Source organism: Globicephala melas, chromosome 7, assembly GCF_963455315.2.
Source record: "Globicephala melas chromosome 7, mGloMel1.2, whole genome shotgun sequence".
NCBI classification, from domain to species: Eukaryota; Metazoa; Chordata; class Mammalia; order Artiodactyla; family Delphinidae; genus Globicephala; species Globicephala melas.
The window spans coordinates 65,708,151-65,731,661 of record NC_083320.1 but is presented as its reverse complement, the minus strand read 5'-3'; the positions used below and the strand labels follow the sequence as shown (position 1 = coordinate 65,731,661).

General features: G+C 37.5%; 1 protein-coding gene across 1 annotated transcript in view; it reads right to left on the bottom strand.

Annotated features, from left to right (window-relative positions):
• TTC21B (tetratricopeptide repeat domain 21B) overlaps nucleotides 1-23,511 on the bottom strand; it is an 85,233-nt gene that overhangs the window by 6,779 nt on the left and 54,943 nt on the right. The window contains exons 23-26 of the mRNA XM_030852552.2: nucleotides 10,199-10,349; nucleotides 9,847-10,008; nucleotides 7,572-7,767; nucleotides 3,497-3,721 (exon numbers count right to left, since the gene is read on the bottom strand). Coding sequence (XP_030708412.1) covers nucleotides 3,497-3,721; nucleotides 7,572-7,767; nucleotides 9,847-10,008; nucleotides 10,199-10,349 — 734 coding nt within the window. The remainder of the gene's footprint in view (nucleotides 1-3,496; nucleotides 3,722-7,571; nucleotides 7,768-9,846; nucleotides 10,009-10,198; nucleotides 10,350-23,511) is intronic.

Sequence of the window (23,511 nt, the reverse complement as noted above, 5' to 3'; positions counted from 1 at the left end):
TATTTTAGTATGCCTCTTTAAAAATGCCTCTTTCTTTCAACATAACCACAAATTATCACACCTAAAATGTAACAACTCCTTGATATCACCAAATATCCAGTCACTATTCAAATTTCAAATAGTCTTAATATACTTTTTTGTTTGCATGTTAGGATGAGGATTCAAATAAGGGCCACACACTGTGACTGGTTGAAATGTCCCTAAACTTCCTTTTGATCTAGAAGTCTCCTCTCTGTCTCTTTCCTTGCAATTAAATGTAGAAGAAACAAGAATGTTCATCCTAGAGTTTCTCACAGCCCAGATTTAGGTGAGTGCATCCTTATAGTGGTTATATAATATATTCCTATGTCATTGATATTTCCTGGAAATTGTATTAGATCTAGAGGTTTGTATCCGATTTTGACTTAAGGGGAAAGAGGTGAAACTACTTACTTCATAGATTAGTGCTCAACCGAGTCACACTGCTCCTTATGAAAAAGCAAAAATGCACAATGCTGTACACATGTTTTTAGGTATTTTTTAATTGCTATTTTTTCCCAGAGTGTTAATTTTAAAAAATAGAAAAGTAGGTATATTAAAATTCACTGCGTTATTTTAAGTTTGAATATTTTTTCTCTTTATCATAATTTTACTTTCCTTATTTTAATGCAAGAAGATACATCACTAATATTTTCATGAAAACTATTAACCATTAAAAAATACACACAAACATGGATCAGGGCACGCATTTTCCCTTTTTGCTTCAGGCTTCAATATAGCTCAGCACAGCACTGTAAGATCCTACCTGTTTTACCTTTTGATACTTTGTTAAAAAAATATTGCATTAAATGTCATTTATCCTGATCACTACATTGGACTGAGTGTTTATGTTCGCCCAAATTCATATGTTGAAATCCTAGCATCCAGTGTGATGGTATTAGGAGGTGAGGCTTTGGGGAGGTGAACAGGTCATTTGGGTGGAGCCCTCCTGAATGGGATTAGTGACCTTATAAAAGGGACCCCAGAGAGCCCCCTTGCCCTCTTTTTCTGCCATGTGAGGACACAGTGAGAACTCATTAGTCTGCAACCAGGAAGAGGGTTATCACTACAACCCAACCATGCTGGCACCCTAATCTTAGACTTCCAGCATCTAGAACTGTGAGAAATATTGATAAATTTCTGGTGTTTATAAGCCACCCAGTCTATGGTACTTTGTTATAGCAGCATCAGTTAACTAAGATAATCACTGAGATTTTAAAAAAATATATATATATATTTATTTATTTATTTGGCTGCGCCGGGTCTTAGTTGCAGCATGTGGGATCTCCGTTGCTGGTGCGGGATATTCGTTGCGGCATGTGGGAACTTTTTAGTTGTGGCATGTGGGATCCTGTTTTTTTTAGTTGCAGCATGCGAACTCTGAGTAGCAGCATGTGGGATCTAGTTCCCTGACCAGGGATCGAACCCAGGCCCCCTGCACTGGGAGCACGGAGCCTTAGCCATTGGACCACCAGGGAAGTCCCGATAATTACTGAGATTTTAAGTGCTCCTTTAAATTTCGGACCTGGAGTGAGTGTTTCACCTGTGTCACCCCACTCTGACCCTCTCATAGATGGTGTGTTCTTCCATCACGTGGTACGTAATGTCTTGTGATGTTATACCCATTCATTAATTCATCATGGTTGGAAAATAGTGACATTCTATCATTCTTTCTTCATTTATTAGCTGGAAAACATCTATAATGAGAAACACCTCCTTTTCCACTATTTTGTTTCCCAGCAGTATTGTTCATACAGAAAAGGCAGGATAGATGCTTAATTCTTTCCCTTTATTTGCCAGCTTTAGAAATAAGTCAGTTTATTAGCATATTTCAGTGGTGACCAATTAGGGTTGTTTTTTTTGGATCTTTGTAAACTCATGGACTTAGACATATTTGGTGTGTTCCAACTCAGTGCAGTTATTACTGATATCTAAAGTGTCTCAACTTTGGCTAGTGGGAGTGTCCTCAAGTTGGCTCTTGAGTCCCTGACATGACTCCAATTATCACTGATAGCTTCCTTGCCATCTGGTATGACAAGATGGTCTACTGTCATCTTGCACATTTCCTGCCCCAGATCTGGATGATCTCCATTTCTTAATTATATAATTCAAAGTTTCTAAGCTCTGGTTCCTGAATTTCATGCTTCCAATATTGTCATGCCTCAGCAGTAGGGCTGACGCCTCTAAAGCAGCCGTCATGTTCAATCATGCAATGCATTGCTGTCTGCATTCTGGCAAATTGAAATTCTATCTGCACTGAAACCTTAATTCCCATGAAATCTTGCTTAAGCCTCGATTAGGCATGTAAGGGTTAGTTATTTGGCGGTTTAGATTTTTCAGAGCCTATTAATAAGTATTCTGTTTTTTAAGGCCAATGTAACTTAAATTACATGTATAATTACATAAATTGATAAATGGCTTGATATTTTAGGTTTTTAAAGTCCCCAAGAAAATAACTTAATAGACGATCATGACTCCTCTTTGGAAAACAAATGATCTATTTTGTAATCTAACTGGCTCAAAGGGAATAAAACATAGATTTGCTGTGATTAAGATTTTGAAGTAACTGGTAAGACTCTATAAAGATAAATATCCTCAAGTTTCTAAGTTGAGCACAATTATTTCTCAATAAATAGTAACAAATTCTTAACTTAAAACATGTTACAAAAAGACATCCTTTTCTGGGCAATTAAATACCAAAATGCACTGTTAGTAAAGAGCCTTAAATTCTAAGGACTTGAAGATTTTCAGTTTTATACCTAAGATACGCACTTTTCTACCTAAGATACGGACTTTTCATTAAACAAATCAAATTAAATGCTTAAAACACTTTTCCCTACAAAATATATTATGCAGAGTGGATTCTAATAATGAGAAAACAACACGCAGCTGCAGTCAGTTCATCAGGAGTATTTAACAGGAGGAACAGACGTCTGCAATTAATGCTCTTCTGCAACTTTCATTAGCTCTGGAATGAGATGGATAATCACAGGCAAACGCTTGACATTCCAAAACACTTTCTGTAAGTAGGGCAAAACCACAGCTGAAACTTGAAACTGCAATCTCTCTTTCTTTATTTTCAAGGGCAAATGGCTTCTTTTTTATTACTAATGTTTATTTCCTGATTGTGGTAAAAACAAACATTTAATTCTCTAAAAACACACAGAAATCCCTAGAAATGGACCAACACTCTATAAAAACCTATATAGAGGGCTTCCCTGGTGGCGCAGTGGTTGAGAGTCTGCCTGCCGATGCAAGGGACACGGGTTCGTGCCCTGGTCCGGGAAGATCCCACATGCCGCGGAGCGGCTGGGCCCGTGAGCCATGGCCACTGAGCCTGCGCGTCCAGAGCCTGTGCTTTGCAACGGGAGAGGCCACAACAGTGAGAGGCCCGCGTACCGCGCAAAACAAAAAACACCTATATAGAAAGCTTATGCAACAAAGGCTACCAATTATTTTTCATTCCTCAGTCACCTACCCTGTTATGACGCAGGCACCTTTTTAACAACTCTTCTGCCATGTCGTACTTTGCTGATTGAATATAAATGTCAGCAAGCAGCAGCCAACTCCTCTCAAAGTCCTCAGCATCAATAGGATTCCAGTTCATTTTTGCAATCCTTTTCAGCTGGTTTCGGGCTCGTGGAGTTTGTTTCAAGATCATATAAGCTGTTGCCATTCCCAAAAGTGCTGGAATATGATCCTTCTATAAGGAAACAAGAGTTGAGACCCCCAGATACACAAACATAAATGTGCCATGTTTAAAAGAAAAACACATGGAAAGTAGCAAGTGCTACATAATATAAGGACCGGCCTGTGGATTCTGTTGCTGGCTTCACTTAAATACTGTGATATGGTCATGGTGTAACACATCCAGTAACCTCAGGCTACCAGGAGGAACCATCTGGTCCAGGTAGTTCAGTAAGAATGCAGGTGCGGTAACCACGCAATTCCAGACAATTAGGAAAACTTGTTCTTTAATGAGACTGTTTCAGTTTTGTACAGAAACAGAAAAAATAAAATTCTATCTCATTGTAGTCCTAATTGAACATTTATGTTTCAGATTCAGCATTCTGGCTCCTTAGTTCTTTAACCTATAAAACAGGACTAAGAGAATGATTTACCTGCAAATGATATTCCTTATCTATACTGACTCCTACTGCTCTTTTCCTCCTCCCTTTTCATTTTATTCAAAAGCCTCTTCTCCCAATAAAGTTTGGTTTTAATGAAATGTTATAAATAAGGCATGCAATTAATTAATCATTTGGAAACTATATGAAATAAACTCATGCCTTAAAATATGCTTTTAGATTTGGAGTCTGCAGCTCCTTGATAGTAACTATAAAAGATGATATTCTTTTAGACAGAGCTCAGAGTCAGAAAATGTCACTCTGTGAAACCAACAAGCTATTAAGAATTGGTATAAAATGGAGACCATTAGCGGTCTATCCAGAAAACTAACATACCTATGCAGTTATGTGTATGAATCTGACAAAGATAAAGTGCTTCTCAAATTTCAGCAGAGGGACCGTGATGCTTTTATAAAGAGAAAGACTTCCATTTAAAATATAAATAAAAGATGAGAAACTGTCATGTAGAAATTATAATATCATGACTATAATAAAGGTGCACTGTAAGATAGCAAGTTTCAGTAACTAATAACGAACAAAAGGAGAGCAGAGTGTTAAAAAGTTCAATGTCCAACACTGATCATGGTTGGAAGTCAAATAATCCTGGAATAGAGAAGGGCAATTCACTAGAGTCTGATGAACATGGTTTGTAGGAATATAAAACTTCCTTGGGTCTAATTTTATGTCTATCAATAAACTCCCAATATGTAATTTGTTCTCCTGATTAAGGAATGGCAGAAAGTTTTTTATTTGAACGCCAAATACAACCAATTTGGTAGTAGATTTTGAAGACGTGTGGGATATTATTAATTATTGAACAGTATCCCCCATCCCAGGAGGGCTAGAAAGGAAAGAAAATACAGACCTACTATGCATTTGTCAGCCAGATCCTAGGACAGCCCAAGAAGAGAAGGGTCCTGGAAAAATGTCCAGACCTATTCACATACTAAAAATATCCCACACTATACCTTTAAAAATAAACTCTGATTTAAAAATCACACACTTTGAGTTTGATTAGAATGAATCAATTCCTCACAGCTTGAAATCACTCCTGAGTGAACTGAAGAATGGTTTCTGAAACTGCAGACTTGCATTCTAGCCCCTGCACTAGGCCCATGATGCCTTTTCTGGTGCAGACATCCTAAGATGTTCAGCCAGCTTTTCTCTGTCACTCTGAACTGCAACAACTTTACATCACAAAAGACAATACAGCTCTATTATAAACAGTGTACCTTTACGGTTCAAGGTGAGGGGAAGAAAGGAAGGGGAAACATTTTAGATTGGGTTTAATGCTTCTTCCACTGGTTCCTCCCATGTCTTCCTGTCATTTTTCAGTCAATCTGAAGGCCACATCGTGCTGTGAATCTACCCTATGCTTCGATGCCTCCCTGCCTTTGTTCACATTTTCCCCTTAACTTAGAATGCACTTCCTCCAACTCTGCCTGTGAAAATGCAATTTACCCTGGTTCTTCTTAAATCATACCTTCTTCCATGGAAGGGGTCTCTCAGCTCTCCTTATACTATCTCCTACAGCAGTGGTCCCCAACCTTTTTGGCACCAGGGACCAGTTTCGTGGAAGTCAATTTTTCCACGGGCGGGGGGCAGGCGGGGGGATGGTTCAGGCAGTAACGCGAGCCACGGGGAGCAGCAGATGAAGCTTCGCTCGCTTGCCCGCTGCTCCCCTCCTGCTGGCTGGTCCGGTTCTTAACAGGCCCCGGACGGTCCGCGGCCTGGGGGCTGGGAGCCCCTGTCCTACAGCACTGTTATTTGCAACTTTAGGACAGAACGTAACAGATTTTGCTTTGCATTACACTCAGTATCTGTGTCTCATCTTCCCTAGACTACGAGGAACTTGAAGAAAGGGTCTGTATGTGGTTTATCTTTGTGATTCCGACTATGCTCAGCACCCACTGGTTACTTAATGAATATTCATTATAGGCTGCATATATTAAATATAATGAATATTCGAGTTAAAAGGGAAAAATGCAAGATAAAATTCACTTACTAAACTTCAATTCATACATCAGTCTTTGGACAGTATGGCCAGTAAACGGATTTGAGCACCGTATATTACTAATCACATATGTAAGAATGGTAAGAAAAATAATGTAGTCTCAGCAAAACAAAGAACTGGCACAGTCTCTCTAGGAAACAGCTGTGATGTCACTTACTGCTTTTAGTGTTCTCTCTCAAACCTCACAGTTTAAACTCTCCTTACATGATAGAACGTTACTTCCCAACCTTAGGGAGCTATGACACCTTACTTGCAATGGTGCTTTATCATGTTTTACAGATTTTCTTAGACTTACAGGACAGTCCTATTTCTGGTTCTGTCAGCTGCTGTCATCCATCTGCTGCTGCAGTCAATTCAACTGAGCACTGCTTCAATGTCAGCAGAGGGGCTCTGCTTGAGGATGGAACTGGGCAGCTGCTGCCTTGCTGTTTTGTCCCCAGGGTGGCTTACAGTGGTGCTCAAGTGCCACCATGGATACTTGCACCCAAACAACAACAGGAGTTGCAGGTTTTCCAAAGCCCTCCAGGGTCCTGGGAGGCAGGGGGGAGGGGTCACTGTAGGAGGTTTTGGCCATTTACTGCTGCTGCTGTGACCTCTGAACCACAAGAAAACACAGCAAAATTCTGTACATCCTGTGAGAGGCCCCACATGAGTCTCCCACGGCTTACAACACCAGTGAGTAAAAGAACATGAAATCCCAAGGGCATGCTTAGAACTAGCTACTACCAACTGTTGATGGGATGGGTACCTAGAATTCCTTCCTTAATAACAAGTAATTGGAGAATTACAGCACTGTGTGAGGGAAGGAGAAATAAAAGGCCCAGAGGGTGAGAAGGGCAGTGGATCTGAATGGGCTGAAAAGAGGAGAAAGCCTTTGATCTAATAGTAATAAAATAATTTATTATTATTTAATATTTATTATTATTATCACAGGGCGTGATTCCAGTGTCACTAAAAAACAACATCATTATCTGCATGACTGAATTATAAGTTGTCAGTACTGATCTCACTTAGCTCTAGAGCTGGAAAAATTTCAAGTTCACATAAGTGAAAAGGTGAGATATCAAGGCAGCCAGGTGTTTGTTTTCACTTAGTAAGTTAACCTAGGCTACACTTAACAACACAGAGGATAAAGCCATTCCCTTGAGAATTAATTTATGCCCTCTTGCAGAATTTCCCTTCTCTAGAGCTCACTGTTCTAATAGAGATAAACATAACAACACGTCAACATGTAATAATGTCTCCTCTGAAAACAAAGGTACGTGATGTAAAATCATACCAAACTATATATCTAATTTTTAATAATAGTAAATAATGAAGTCAATCTTCAGAAAACAAATAACTAATTAAAGTACATATTTCAACACCACCAAGGAAAGCTAACATGAAGTTGAAAAAGAAAATCTACTAACCTCCGACGTTGCTATTTCAGTGAAGGTATTCAGTGCCTGCTCGACATTAGATTTCTGTTTGGTAGCCATTAGGCAACAGTTTTCCATTATGCGAAGCTGCACGTGACCCTGAACAGTCTGAGGTTTTAGTTCCTTAAGGAGCTTTTCTGCTGTTCTCACTGCTAACTGCACAGACTCTTGCTTCTCAGTTGAATTACTGTATACAATACAAAATAAATCTATGTCTATCACTCATTAAAATTCATTGAGATTAGGGTACATTGGTTTCTATTTTTCTCACCAATTTAAAAGTAATCCTACTGAAGAATGTCACTCATTCTCTTCTAATACAAAGTAAAGCACAGTTACAGTTTTAAAAACAAAACTAACATAGCTTCAATAAAACACCATTAAACATTTATTCACTTTAGACTGAAAACAAAAATTGGATACCATCCACCTGTGGTAAATGTGTTCGTTTTAGCTAATATAAAACTAGAATTCAGGGTAAGTAGAATTATACAATTATCAAATAGCATACCTACTCAGAAAACGAAAGAAAGAAGGGAGACTGTAAGATACTGTAAATCAACTATATACTTCAATTAAAAAATAATTAATTAAAAAAAAGGAGTGAGCAGAAAGTAACTAACTTTGTTAAAGCACTTCCTATGTGCCAAGCACTGTGTTATTTCATTCAGTGTATGCTGAATCCATTTTACATATGAGAAAACCAAGGCTCCAACAGATAAAGTAATTTGCCAAAGATCACATAGCTAATAGATTTGAATCTAAGTTTGCCAGACATATAAACTATACTAATGTTCCTCACCCAAGGTGCCTATTAGGTTCTCAGAAAAGAAATTCTTTACTTGTCAAGAGGTTATAAATTTTAAGTGCAATAATTTGAATGTGTAATAGCAATTTTCTTATATACATACCCACACCCAGATATAATGTATAAATAAATCAATTAATGAAAGGAAATTAAATTCTTAAAGCCTAATCACTAAAGCTATTGATCTTCTTCTCAGGCTTTTACCTTCTCTAAAACATTTTACACTGTTGGTAATCTTCTTTCAAGCTCCCCTCCTTTTGTTTCTTCTGTAAGATTACAGTTTTCCTTCTCTTTCCACCAGTCATTGCCCTATCCTTACCTCCCTTCCTCCAATCTCCTTAAATGTTAGCACACCCCAAATTTAGTTCTCCGACTTCCGTCACTACATTCTACTCGAAAAGAGGCCATTCATGGGGTTCCAACTACCCACTCTGAGCACCTATCCCCCAAATCTGTATCTCAAGCTGTGACCTCCCTTCTGAGTTCTATATTCCAAATTTGGTGTTCTCAACCTATTGCTGAAGATTTCCATGGGGACAGCCTATAGTTGCAAAACAGAATGTTTCCTTAACCTTTCTAAAACAAACAAAAATTAAAAATGCCTCTCCCCCGCTCTAAATCTTTCAATGGTCTCTGTAATCCAAGCCTTCAGGACTGCCACTGAAACCTCTCAGCAGTCAGGTTTTCATTTCTCCCACTCCTCTATGCAGCTTCCCCTGACTGCTCTGCACTATGTTTTCTATGAATTCCTGCAACACTTAATAACAATTTAACTCACTTCTGTTTTGTTGCAAGACTGAATGGCTTCAGACACTGCCTTGCCGACCAGGTAAATTGCATGCATGCTCCTGGGGGCAGAAATAACCTCTCCTACTCCCCTTACACCCTTATACACTCCCCACCCTGCCTTCCCTGACCCTGAGGAGAGGGCGAGCAACAAGTGTAGCCTGACAGAAGTATAACCACTTACCCGCAGTGCACCACAGTGGCCAACAGCTGGCGCTCTGAGGCCAGGGAGGACTCAGTCTAAATCTTGCCTCCACCATTTTCTAACTCCATCACGTTAGGTTAACTTGGAGCTTTTTCACACATTGTTAAAGGGAATAAATAAGGCAATGCATATACAGTATTACAGCCAAGATCTGGCAGAGAGCCATCTGTTAAGAAGTTACTATTATTATTATGCGGACAATTTTTGCCAAGGTAATCACACTACGATTCATTCTATTTTCCACAGAGCAATTAGGGGAGTGTCTTCAATAGCATGTCTGTTCTGATTTAGAAAACCTTCTAAAAGTATGTCATGCTTGTTTCAGAGAACAGTTATTCCCAGCTATGATTTATTCGCTAAACTGCCATTAGTGCTATCCTGGAATTTAGTTCTCTTTTATAAGATATCCTTGATTATCCCCAACAAGTGTTTCTGGAAAAAAGAGTAACTTGTCAAATACTACTCACCCCAGGTCTCCATCCAGATTTTCAAATACTTCACCTCCAATAGTTTCATTATCTGGATTCAGACAGATTTCTATCATATTATAAAGGGCATTTTGGCCCCAGTCACTGTCTTTCCGAGCCTTATTAAAATGTCGAAGGGCATCATTTGGTTCTCCAGTATACCTTGTTAGATGTTTAAAAAAAATTACTTATTGCAATCACTAACTACAAATTTAAGTCGTTTATAATTTGTTTTGTAAATAAAACTATTATATTTTAAAATATAGAATTTTAAAAATTCAAAGTGTATTCTACTTTAGTCACAATGAGGAAAACAACCTATTATGTAGAATTTATTTGCCAATAAATTTACCAAAGATATAATCCTTTACAGTACTGAAATCCTGGCTCCAGTTTTGCTCTGGAGTTACGTTTCTCAGCCATTAAGAAAAATCTTGGAACATCCTCAAGTTTTCCACATCTTCTTAGGAGATCAATTAAACGAGATAAGGTCATATAATTATCTAGAAACAAAGCACATTTCAGTTATGGACATTTTATAGCTTTTGCTTTGATGGTTAAAATCCTTCTTCATTAAAGTATACTTTGCTTCAAATGAAGTGCAATTTAAATATAAATTTAAATTTAGTGCCTTAGAGGTTTTGAGTCTCTAAAGAGACCGTACAGACAATGGATGATTTATCAAATGATAAGGGATGGGTTGGTCTGGTCACAGTGAGAGAATGTTCAATATAGGCAAATCTATAAAAATGTACATTTGTTGTGTCTTACTTTTCAATTGTCATTCCTGGGACCAAAACCTAGAAACAGCCTCTGTATAATCTAGACTCTTAAATGTAAAATTCAGGAGGATCAGTTTGATTGCACAGGAGAAGTCTACCTCTGAGACCTGCTTCCCTACTTACTGCAGCTAGGAAGCGGGTGAGAACAGTACACGTTGATGATAATGTTTAGGGTGGGCAATAATTTTACTGCAGACTTGCCTTAAGGTGTACGTGTACCTAACACACTCGATACCAGCTTACCATATTATAACCTTAACATACTAGTCCCAGTATTTTAATCCTATATTATCTTCTAAGGAAAAAGAACTAGTTATTTAGTCCCAGGTATAATTTCCTGACAGGTTTCTAGAATGGCTTCTTCTAATTCTATTCAGTTCTTTCTCATCACTAGGATACTAAATTTTGAGAATCATGTTAATACATTTTAAGATAGTGAAAATAATGTATGGACACTTTAGAAAATTTGGAAAAGTACAGAAAAGTATAAAGGAGAAAAAAAATCACTCATATTCCCACCAACTAGAGATTACCACATTTTGGTACGTTTCCTATCATATATTTATGAGTAAAAATCAATCTATAAATATTTAAATGTAAACAGTGAAATATGTTGCTTACATATATACAAAGTTGGAGTCACACTTGGGGTTCTGATTTTGATTCAACATTATATAGTAAACATTTCCCAATTGTCATTAAATGGACTTCAAAAACACTTTAGTGACTGCACAATATTCTATTCTATTGATGGCTCACATTTTATTTCTCTACCGTTGTGTTTTTTATGTATTAATATTTGGGCTCACAAGTTTCAATTAGCACAGGACTCATAGTAGGGAATTTATAAAAATCCTTATTTATATAAGCTATTTGATTCACTTTGATAGGGTGAATTCCTAGAATTAAAACACACACACACTAACAAAAACTTTTAAAAGAAATTTATCCTGTTTCTATTTTCCAAGAAAAGAGAAGATACCATATAATCCAGCACTTCCACTTCTGGGTATATACCCCCAAGAACTGAAAGCAGGCACCTAATCAAATATTTGTATACCAGTGTTCACAGCAGCGTTATTCACAGTAGCCAAAGGTGGAAACAACCCAAATGTCCACCAATGGACGCATGGATAAACAAAACATGATATATACATATAATGGCATATTATTCAACTTGAAAAGGAAATTCTGACAGGCTACAACATGGGTAACCCTTGAAGACATTATATGAAGTGAAATAAGCCAGACAAAAAAGGACAATACTGTATGATTCCACTTGTATAAGGTATCTAGAGAAATCAAATTCATAGAGGCAGAAAGTAGCTGGTGGTTGCCAGGGCCTACAGGGAATGGTGAGTTAGTGTACAGAATTTCAGTTTGGAATGATGAAAAAGTTCTTGAGATGCATCATGGTGATGGTTACACAAAAATGTGAATGTACTTAATGCCACTGAACAATACACTTAAGAATGGCTAACATGGCAAATTTTACATATGTTTTAGCAAAATATCATTAAAAAAGGAACCTCTGTAAGCTTTGCATCTATTCTTTTACATGATGTCAAAATAATCCAGGTTGACATCATCATTTGCCTTTTAAAAAATTTTTGTTGATGTGTATAGTTGATTTACAATGTTTTGTGAATTTCTGCTGTACAGAAAAGTGATTCAGTTACACATATATATACTTTTTAAAATATTCTTTTCCATTGTGATTAATCACAGGATACTAAATATAGTTCTTTGTGCTATACAGTAGGACACTGCTGTTTATTCATTCCACATATAATAGCTTACCTCTGCTGACCCCAACCTCCCACTCCATCCCTCCTCCAGCCCCCTCCGCCATGGCAACCACAAATCTGTTCTCTATGTCCTTGAGTCTGTTTTGTAGATAGTTTCGTTTGAGTCATATTTTAGATTCCACATATAAGTGATATTATATGGTATTTGTCTTTCTCTTTCTGACTTACTTCGCTTAGTATGATAATCTCTAGTTGCATCCCTGTTGCTGCAAATGGCATTATTTCATTTTTTTATGGCTGAGTAGTATTCCATTGTATATATGTACCATATGTTCTTTATCCATTCCTCTTATCAATGGACATTTAAATTGTTTCCATGTTTTGGCTACTGTGAATAGTGCTGCTGTGAACACAGGGGTGCATGTTTCTTTTTGGATTAGAGTTTTGTCTGGATATATACCCAGGAGTGGGATTGCTGGATCACAAAATGTAATTCTATTTTTAATTTTCTTAGGAACCTCCACACTGTTTTCCGTAGTGTCTGTACCAACTTACATTCCCACCAAAAGTGCAGGAGGGTTCCCTTTTCTCCACATCCTCTTCAGCATTTGTTATTTATAGATTTCTTAATGATGGACATTCTGACCAGTGTGAGGTGGTACTTCATTGTAGTTTTGATTTGCATCTCTCTAATAATTAGCGATGTTGAACATTTTTTCATGTGGCTATTGACTATTTGTATTTATTCTTTGGAAAAATGTCTATTTAGGTCTTCTATCCATTTTTCAATTGGGTTGTATTTTTATTGTTGAGTTGTATGAGCTGTCTGTATATTTTGGAAATTAAGCCCTTGTTAGTTGTATCATTTGCAAATATTTTCCCCCTTTCTGTGGGCTGTCCTTTTATTTTGTTTATGGTTTCCTTTCCTGTGCAGAAGCTTTACCCTTTCAAAGAACCAGCTCTTGGTTTTACTGATATTTTCTAGCTCTTTAATCTCTATCTTATTTCCTTTATGATCTTTATTATTTCCTTCCTTCTGCTGAGTTCAGGTTTTGTTTGTTCTTCTTTTTCTAATTCTTTTAAGTGGTAGATTCGGCTGTTTAAGATTTTTCTTGTCTTTTGAGGAAGGCCTATATTGCTATAACCTTCCCTCTAAGAAATGCTTTTGCCATACATCATAGATTTTGTATGGTTGTGTTTTCATTGTCATTTGTCTCCAGGTATTTTTTAATTTCCTCTTTGGTTTCATTGTTTACCCATTGGTTTTTTAGCAGCATGTTGTTTAGTCTCCATGAAATCATTTTTTTCTCATTTCTTTTTCTGTGGTTGATTTCTAGTTTTATGCCATTTTTGTCAGAAAAGGTGCTTGAGATAATTTCTATACTCTTAAATTTGTTGAGGCCTGTCTTGTGCCCTAGTATGTGGTCAATCCTAGAGAATGTTCCACGTGCACTTGAGAAGAATGTGTATTGTTTTTTTGGATGTAATGTCCTGAACATATCAAGTAAGTCTGACTGTTTGACTATATCACTTAGGATCTGTTGCCTTAGTGATTTTCTGTCCAGAAGACCTGTCCATTGATGTGAGTGGGGTGTAAATGTCTCCTACTATTATTGTATTCTTGTCAATTTCTCCCTTTAGTATGTTTTATGTATTTGGGTGCTCCTATATTAAGTACATACATGTTGATGAGTATAAAATCCTCCTTGTATTGTCCCTTTTATCATTATATAGTGTCCTTCTTTATCTATCTTTATGGTCTTTGTTCTAATGTCTATTTTGTCTGATATGAGCAATGAAACTCCTGATTTCTTTTTATTTGCATTTGCATGAAATATCTTTTCCCATCCATTCACTTTCAATCTATGTGTGTCCTTTGCCCTAAAGTGGGTCTCTTGTAGGCAGCATATTGTAGGCTCTTGTTTTCTTTATCCAATCTGCTACTGTGTCTATCGATTGGAGCATTTACTCCATTGACATTTAAAGTAGTTATTGATAGATATGTATTTATTGCATTTTAACCTTGTTTTCCCATTGATTTTATATTTCTGCTTGGTCCCTTTTTTTTCTTTTTGTTTTTCCTTTTGTGGTTTGATTATTTTCTTTTGTATTATACTTATGTTCTCTTCTTTTTGGTTTCTGTGAATCTAGTGTATGTTTTTGACTAGTGGTTACCTTGTTTATCAAGTATGTGAACCCCATCCTATATCTACTTGCCTTAGACTGGTAGTCATATATGCTCAAACACATTCTAGGAAATGAAAAAAAAAATCCACTTTTTTTTACTCTCCTCACCCATCTTTTTACATCTTCATGTTCTTCCTTTTGCTGTTCATTGTGGTTATCATCACTTTCACAGAAATTTTCTGATTTTTTTTTAAATCTGTGTACTGGCTTATTCAGGTGATTTGCTTTCCAACTGTGATTTTCTCTTTCCTACATATTCTTACTTCTTTTCTATTTAGAGAAGACTTTTCAATATTTCCTTAAGGATAGGTTTACTATTGCTGTATTCTTTTAGTTTTTGCTTGTCTGAGAAATTTTTTTTTTTTACGTATCAATAAAGCTGTTCTTATATATATATTTTTTATTTTTTATTTTATATTGGAGTACAGTCAAGTGTTCAGCAAAGTGATTCAGTTACACATACACATGTATCTTTTCCCATTTAGGTTATTAGAGAATACTGAGCAGAGTTCCCTGTGCTATACAGTACGTCCTTATCTATTTTAAATATAGTAGTGTGTATGTATCAATCCCAAACTCCCAATTTATCCCTTCCACCCAACCTTTCCCCTTTGGTAACCATAAGTTTGTTTTCTAAGTCTGTAAGTCTGTTTCTGCTTTGTAAATAAGTTCATTTGTATCATTTTTTTTTTGGATTCCGCATACAGTGACATCATATTTGTCTGTTTGACTTACTTCACTTAATATGATAATCTCCAGGTCCATCCATGTTGCTGCAAATGGCATTACTTTGTTCTTTTTATTGGCTGAGTAATATTCCATTGGATATATGTACTACATCTTCTTTATCCATTCATCTGTTGATGGATGTTTAGGTTGCTTCCATGTGTTGGCTACTGTAAACAGTGCTGCAGTGAACATTGGGAAGCATGTATCTTTTTGAATTATGGTTTTCTCTGGATATATGCCCAGGAGTGGGATTGCCGGATCATATATATGGTAGCTCTATTTTTAGTTTTTTAAGGAACCTCCATACTATTCTCCATAGTGACTGTATCAATTTACATTGCCACCAACAGTGCAGGAGGGTTCCCTTTCCTCCACACCCTCTCCAGCATTTATTGTTTACAGACTTTTTGATGATGGCCATTCTGACTGGTGTGAGGTGATATCTCATTGTAGTTTTGATTTGCATTTCTCTAATAATTAGTGGTGCTGAGCATCTTTTCATGTGCCTCGTGGCCATCTAAATGTCTTCTTTGGAGAAATGTCTATTTAGGTCTTCTGCCCAATTTTTTGATTGGGTTGTTTTTTTTGCTGTTGAGCTGCATGAGGTGTTTATAGATTTTGGAGATTAATCCCTTGTTAGTCACATCATTTGCAAATATTTTCTCTCATTCTGTGGGTTGTCTTTTTGTTTTGTTTATGGTTTCCTTTGCTGTGCAACAGCTTTTGAGTTTAATTAGGTCCCATTTACTTATTTTTATTTTCATTACTCTAGGAGGTGGATGAAAAAGATATTGCTCATATTTATGCTGAAGAGTGTTCTGCTTGTTTTCTTTGAAGAGTTTTATAGCATCAGGCCTTACATTTAGGTCTTTAATACATTTTAAGTTTATTTTTCAAAAGGGTATTACATGTACCAAAATGTTCATTGAAGCTCTATTTACAACAGCCAGGACAAGGAAGCAACGTAAGTGTCCACCAACAGATGAATGGATAAAGAAGATGTGGCACATATATACAATGGAATATTCCTCAGCCATAAAAAGAAACGAAATTGAGTTATTTGTAGTGAAGTGGATGGACCTAGAGTCTGTCATACAGAGTGAAGTAAGTCAGAAAGAGAAAAACAAATACTGTATGCTAACACATATATATGGAATCTTAAAAAAAAAAAAAAAAAAAACAGTCATGAAGAACCTAGGGGCAAGATGGCAATAAAAACACAGACCTACTAGAGAATGGACTTGAGGATACGGGGAGGGGGAAGAGTACGCTGGGACAAAGTGAGAGAGTGGCATGGACATATATACACTACCAAACGTAAAATAGATAGCTAGTGGGAAGCAGCCGCATAGCACTGGGAGATCAGCTTGGTGCTTTGTAACGACCTAGAGGGGTGGGATAGGGAGGGTGGGAAGGAGGGAGACACAAGAGAGAAGAGATATGGGGACATATGCATATGTATAACTGATTCACTTTGTTATAAAGCAGAAACTAACACACCATTGTAAAGCAATTATACTCCAATAAAGATGTAAAAAAAAGGGCGTTAAAGAATGTTCTAAGTTCATTCTTTTACATGTAACTGTCCAGTTTTCCCAGCACAATTTACTAAAGAGATGTCTTTTCACCACTGTATAGTCTTGCCTCTTTTGTCATAAGATTAACTGACCATAGGTGCATGGTTTTATTTCTGGGCTTTCTATCCTGATCCATTGATCTATATCTCTGTTTTTGTGCCAGTACCAAACTGTCTTGATGACTGTAGCTTGGTAGAATAGTCTGAAGTCAGGGAACCTGATTCCGCCAGCTCCATTTTTCTTTCTGAAGATTACTTTGGCTATTTGGGGTCTTTTGTGTCTCCATACAAATTTAAAATGTTTTGTTCTAGGTCTGTGAAAAATGCCATTGGTAATCTGCTAGGGATTGCAGTGAATCTGTCGACTGCCTTGGGGAGTACAGTCATTGTGACAATATTGTGATCCTTCCAATCCAAGAATATGTTGTATCTTTCCATCTGTTTGTGTCATCATTGATTTCTTTCATTGGTGTCTTATAGTTTTCAGAATTACAGGTGTTTTGTCTTCTTAGGTAGGTCTATTCCTGAGTATTTTATTATTTTTGATGTGAAGGTAAATGGGATTGTTTCTTCAATTTCTCTTTTTGATCTTTCGTTGTTAGTGTATAGGAATGCAAGAGGTTTCTGTGTATTAATTTTGTATCCTGCAACTGAATTCATTGATGGATTCCAGTAGTTTTCTGGTGGCATCTTTAGAATTTTCTATGTAGAGTATCATGTCATCTGGAAACAGTGAGTTTTCCTTCTTTTCCAATTTGCTTCTCTGATTGCCACGGCTAGGACTTCCAAAACTATGTTGAATAAAAGTGGCAAGAGAGGACATCCTTATCTTGTTCCTGATCTTAGAGGAAATGCTTCCAGCTTTTCAATGTTGAGTATGATGTTAGCTGTAGGTCTGTCATATATGGCCTTTATTATGTTGAGGTATGTTCCCTCTATTCCCACTTTCTGGAGAGTTTTTATCATAAATCGGTGTTGAATTTTGTCAAAAGCTTTTTCTGCATTTATTGAGATGATGATATGGTTTTTATTCTTGTTTGTTGACATGGTTTATCATGCTGACTGATTTGCGGACACTGAAAAATGCTTGCATCCCTGCGATAAATCCCACTTGATCATAGTGCATGATCCTTTTAATATATTCTTGGATTTGGTTTGCTAGTATTTTGTTAAGTGTTTTTGCATCTGTGTTCATCACTAATACTGGCCTGCAGTTTTCTTTTTTTCTATTATCTTTGTCTGGTTTGGGTATCAGGATGATGGCAGCCTCATAAAATAAGTTTGGGAGCGTTCCTTCATCTGCAGTATTTTGGAATACTTTCAGAAGGACAGGTGTTAAGTCTTCTCTAAATGTTTGATAGAATTCACCTGTGAAGCCATCTGGTCCTGCACTTTTGTTTGTTGGAAGTTTTTTGATCACAACTTCAATTTCAGTACTTGTGATTGGCCTATTCATATTTGCAATTTCTTCCTGATTCAGTATTGGGGGGTTGTATCTTTCTAAGAGTTTATCATTTCTTCCAGGTTGTCCATTTTGTTGGCATATAGTTGCTTGTAGTGTCTCTAGTGATCCTTTGTATTTCTATGGTGTCTGTTGTAATTTCTCCTTTTTCATTTCTAATTTTATTGATTTGCACCCTCTCCCTTTTTTTCTTAATGAGTCTGGCTAAAGGTTTATCAATTTTGTTTATCTTTTCAGAGAACCATCTTTTAGTTTCATTGATCTTTTGTATTGTTTTCTTCAACTCTATTTCATTTATTTCTGCTCTGATCTTTATGATTTCTTTCCTTCTACTAACTTTAGGTTTTGTTTGCTCTTCTTTCTCTAGTTGCTTTAGATGTAAGGTTAGGTTGTTTATTTGAGCTTTTTCTTGTTTCCTGAGGTAAGCTTGCATTGCTATAACTTCCCTCTTAGAACTGCTTTTTCTGTGTTCCATAGGTTTTGGATCATTGTGCTTTTGTCGACATTTGTCTCTAGGTATTTCTTGATTTCCTCTTTGATTTCTTCAGTGATCCACTGCTTCTTTAGTAGCATATTGTTTAAGCTCCATGTGTTTTTGTTTTTTACAGTTTTTTCTTGTAGTTGATTTCTAATCTCATAGCATTGTGGTTGAAAAGATGCTTGATATGATTTCCATTTTCTTAAATTAACCACAGCTTGCTTTGAGGCCCAGCATGTGATCAGTCCTGGAGAATGTTCCATGTGCACTTGAGAAGAATGTGTATTCTGCTGCTTTTGGATGTAATGCTCTATAAATATAAGTTCACCTGGTCTAATGTGTCATTTAAGGCCTGTGTTTCCTTGTTGATTTTTTTGTCTGGATGATCTGTCCACTGATGAAAGTTGGGTGTTAAAGTCCCCCACTATTATTGTGTTACTGTCGATTTCTCCTTTTATGGCTGTTACTGTTTGCCTTATATATTGCGGTGCTTCTATGGTGGGTGCATATATATTTAAAATTGTTGCATCTTTTTCTTGGATTGATCCCTTGATCATTATGTAATGTCCTTCTCTGTCTCTTGTAACAGTCTTTATTTTAAAGTCTATTTTGTCTGATAAGAGCATTGCTACTCCAGCTTTCTTTAAATTTCCATTTGCATGGAATACCTTCTTCCATCCCCTCACTTTCAGTCTGTATGTGTCTCTAGATCTGAAGTGGGTCTCTTGTAGACAGCATATATATACAGGTCTTGTTTTTGTACACATTCAGCCAGTCTATGTCTTTCATTTACATTTAAGGTAATTATCGATATATATGTCCTGTTACCATTTTGTTAACTGGTTTGGATTTGTTTTTGTAGGTCTTTTTTTCTTCCCTTCCTCTTTTGTTCTCTTCTCTTGTGATTTGATGACTAACTTTAGTGCTGTGTTTTGATTCCTTTTTCTTTTCTGTGTATCTATTGTAGATTTTCAGTATGTGGTTACCATGAAGTGTTTTTATTTTTCTTTAAAGATTTTTTGATGTGGACCAATTTTAAAGTCTTTATTGAATTTTGTTACATTGCTTCTGTTTTATATTTTGATCTTTTGGCCCCAAGGCATCTGGGATCTCAGCTCCCTGACCAGGGATCAAACCTGCACCCCCTGCATTGGAAGGCAAAGTCTTAATCACTGTACCACCACAGGGAAGTCCCTATCATGAGGTTTTGATATAGCAGTCTATGTATAAATAAGATTGTTTTAAGTTGCTGGTCTTTTAATTATAAATGCATTTTCAGTATCCTGTGTTTGTACTCTCTTCTTATGATTGCTGGTTTTGATGTCATATTTATGTGTGGATGATTTTCTACCTCTGTGCTTCCTGTACTGGGTTATCTGTTTCCTTCTTTAGGTTTGGGAAGTTTTCTGCCATAGTTTCTTCAAATTCATTTTCCATCCCCTGTTCTCTTTCTTTCCCCTCCTGGAATCCCTATTATGCATAAATTTGCATGGTTTATATTATCCCATAGATCTCTTATATTTTCATTTTTTTTCATTTGGCTTTCTGTCTTCTGTCCTGATTGGGTGATTTCCATTACTCTGTCTTCCAGGTCACTTATTCATTCCTCTGCATTATTTCTTCTGCTATTCACTGCCTTTAGTTCAGTCTTTGTCTTGACAAATGAGTTTTCTAATTTTTCTTGGTTCCTCTTTATAGTTTCTAGTTCCTTTTTACAGTACTCTGCATTTCTTTCGACAGCCTTTCTTAATTCCTTCAGTATTTTCATTATCTCCTTTTTGAAACTGGGGTCTATTAGACTGAAGAGATCTGCTTCATTGTTTGTTCTTTCAGGGGAATTCTCTTGATCTTTTAACTGGGAGTGGTTCCTCTGCTTCTTCCTTTTATTTATATTTCTCTTATTCTGTGAGTTTAGGAGAAACAGTTGTCTATTGTGGTCTTGGAGGGAGCATCCCTGTGTAGCTCGTGTGGGTTTAATATTTTTGGTGCAAGGGCTGTTTTTAGTATGGATGCCTGTCGCCGCTTTCCTCAGTATGTGCTGGTCATTATCCCCTTGAAGGGGGTGCACAGATGCAGCAGCTGGTGCCTGGGCTGTGGGGTTTTCAGCAGTGGTGGCAGCTCACGTGCATCCCTGGAGCACACAACGGGAGCAGAGGTGGCTCACGACTGCTCCTGGAGTCCAGCAGGGTGGAGTTGGTGGCTTGAGACCACTCCTAAAGTACAGGGGCAGTGGTGGCTCACAGTTGGTCCTGAAGCCTAGGGGACAGTGGTGGCTCACAACTGCTTTTGGAGCTCATGCAGGCTGTGTCTTGCCACCTGAGAGCTCACACAGGAAAAAAAGCTGTAATGGCGGGCCCCACCCCTCCCCTTGCGCACCACCCACACAACAGCGCCTGACCTCTAAGGCAGCCCAGGCTCCCTGTGCGTACACCCGCGGGTGCAGCTGCACCAGACTCCAGCCTGTTCAGGGAGCTTCCATGCAGTCCACCCCAGTCCTCTCCCCGGGTCTGATCTCCGAAGCCTGAGGTTCCGCACCCAGCCCCCACCAGCACCAGCAGATGTGTGTTTCAGGCTGGGGAGTGCAGAGTGGTGGCACTGACCATCTGTGCAGGTCTCTCTCCATTCTAGCTGCTGCAAACCGGCTGCTGCATTCTCCTCTGAGGCTCAGAAGCGCCCCCTCTGTCCCTGCTGATCTCCCCATCAGGGGACTTCCCTGGGTGCAGGAACCTTTCCTCTTTCATAGCTCCCTCCCAGGGGAGCAGGTCCCATCCCCAATTCCTTTCGCACTTTCTTTTTTTCTTCCTTTTTAATTTTGTCCTACCCGGTTATGTGGAGATTTTCTTGCCCTTTCAGAGGTCTGAGGTCTTCTGCTAGCATGCAGTAGATATTCAGTGAGAATCATTCCACATGTAGAGGTATTTCTGATGCATTCATGGGAGGAGATGAGCTGCACATTCTACTACTCCACCATCTTGATCGCTCCCCCCCCACCATTTGCCTTTCTTGACCCATAATCTTGGGTTTCAAAATGTTGTTCTGTCTGCCTTCTGGTATCACTAAAGAGATGAGCGCGATCAGAGTATGGTTTCAGAAAGAGGATTCAAATACTGGTCTTATCTTTTATGCGAATTCCAGCACATTACTCAAATTCTCTGAGTCTAGAATCACTTACTTTCTTAAAACAGGATTATAATATTGACCTTCAGAGTGCCATGGAAACCAAATAAAAGCATGAAAGAGCTTTAAAACTATAAACGTCAATAGTAGTATCTATAATGCCACATATTTTGTTAAGAACTAGGATGACTACCCTATAATGAAGCCACAGAATCTAGAAGCTACATTGGATTAGACAGGAAGTAAAGGTTGAAATTTCTGGCCCCCAATTGTTTGTATGATTTTGCTAATGTGTGTGATATATAATATCACTGATATTATCTAAAGTCAACCTTGGGAGGCCAGTTTCTTGAATAATTATCACCTTACAATATTACTGAAATGCATTCATTATTAGTTGAAGTTATAATTACCACTGATAGGTTAGATTACATTAACTTGTCTTTTGGTTAACCATGAAATCTGACAGAAGGCAAATTTCTGCACTTAAGAAGTCTGTCGAAAGCTAAAATGTATTATATTCTGAAAAGTTAGTTCATGTTTATTAATGAACAGTGAGAAAATATCAAGAAAAACCATAATGTGATGTGATTAGGCATGAAGTGCTATGGAATTACAATGCACAGAATTCCTAACGTTGCCTGGGGGAGGCAGAAGAGGTTTCACAGAGGATCAGACTTTGAGTCTTGTTAGGCAGACAAAGGCATTCCAAGGGCAGGTGGCATGTGCAAAGACAGGGCTGAGAAGAGCATGGAGAGTGCTAGATGCTGAAGTAGAGGAAGAGGGATAAGAAATACGGATGGAAGGGTAATCCTGGGGTGTATTATTATCAAAATAATGCTGTAGTTTAGACTTTACCCTGGAAAGTCATCCTAAATTTTAAGCAGAGGGCTAGTTTTCGCTTTTTTTAGAATTAATATGATAGTTCCTACAATGGCCTGGAACACAGCAAGAGACAAGAGGCTGGAAGATCAGCTGGGAAACTGCACTAGTCCGGGTGAGAGATAATAAAGTTCTTCATTAGAGTGGTGGGCTAGGAGAAGACGGACAGGATGTGATAGCTATTCAGCAGAGAGAACTGATAGGACTTGTTAACCAATTAGTGTGAGGGAAGGGGAGAACTCAGGACGATTTGGAGATTCTGAGAGAGAAAAGGTTTGTAATCTGTCAAGAGAGCAATAATTAGATCTATATGGAGAATTTTCTACTAGCTAGGTTAAGTCAAATTAGACAGTACATTTCTGAAGTAAGCTCAAACACAGCCTTAAAGTATAAGATGTGCTACTGAGGATGACCTATATAACACATGACAAAGTAAGTACAGATGCACAGATTTTAGAATAATTGACTAGTGGATAAGTTTACAAAATCCTATTAGGAATAAAGCATAGAATGCAAGATTAAAAACAAAATATCACATAGACAATAAAAATTTACTTAAAACTTTGTATTTTTAAACAACTTGGTATTTCACAGTCATTCACTGAGCCATTCAACCAGTAAACAATTACTCTGTGCCATCTATGTACCTGGAAATATACCTGATGCTGGTGGTTGTATGTTGTTTGGTATTTCTGGTGTACTAG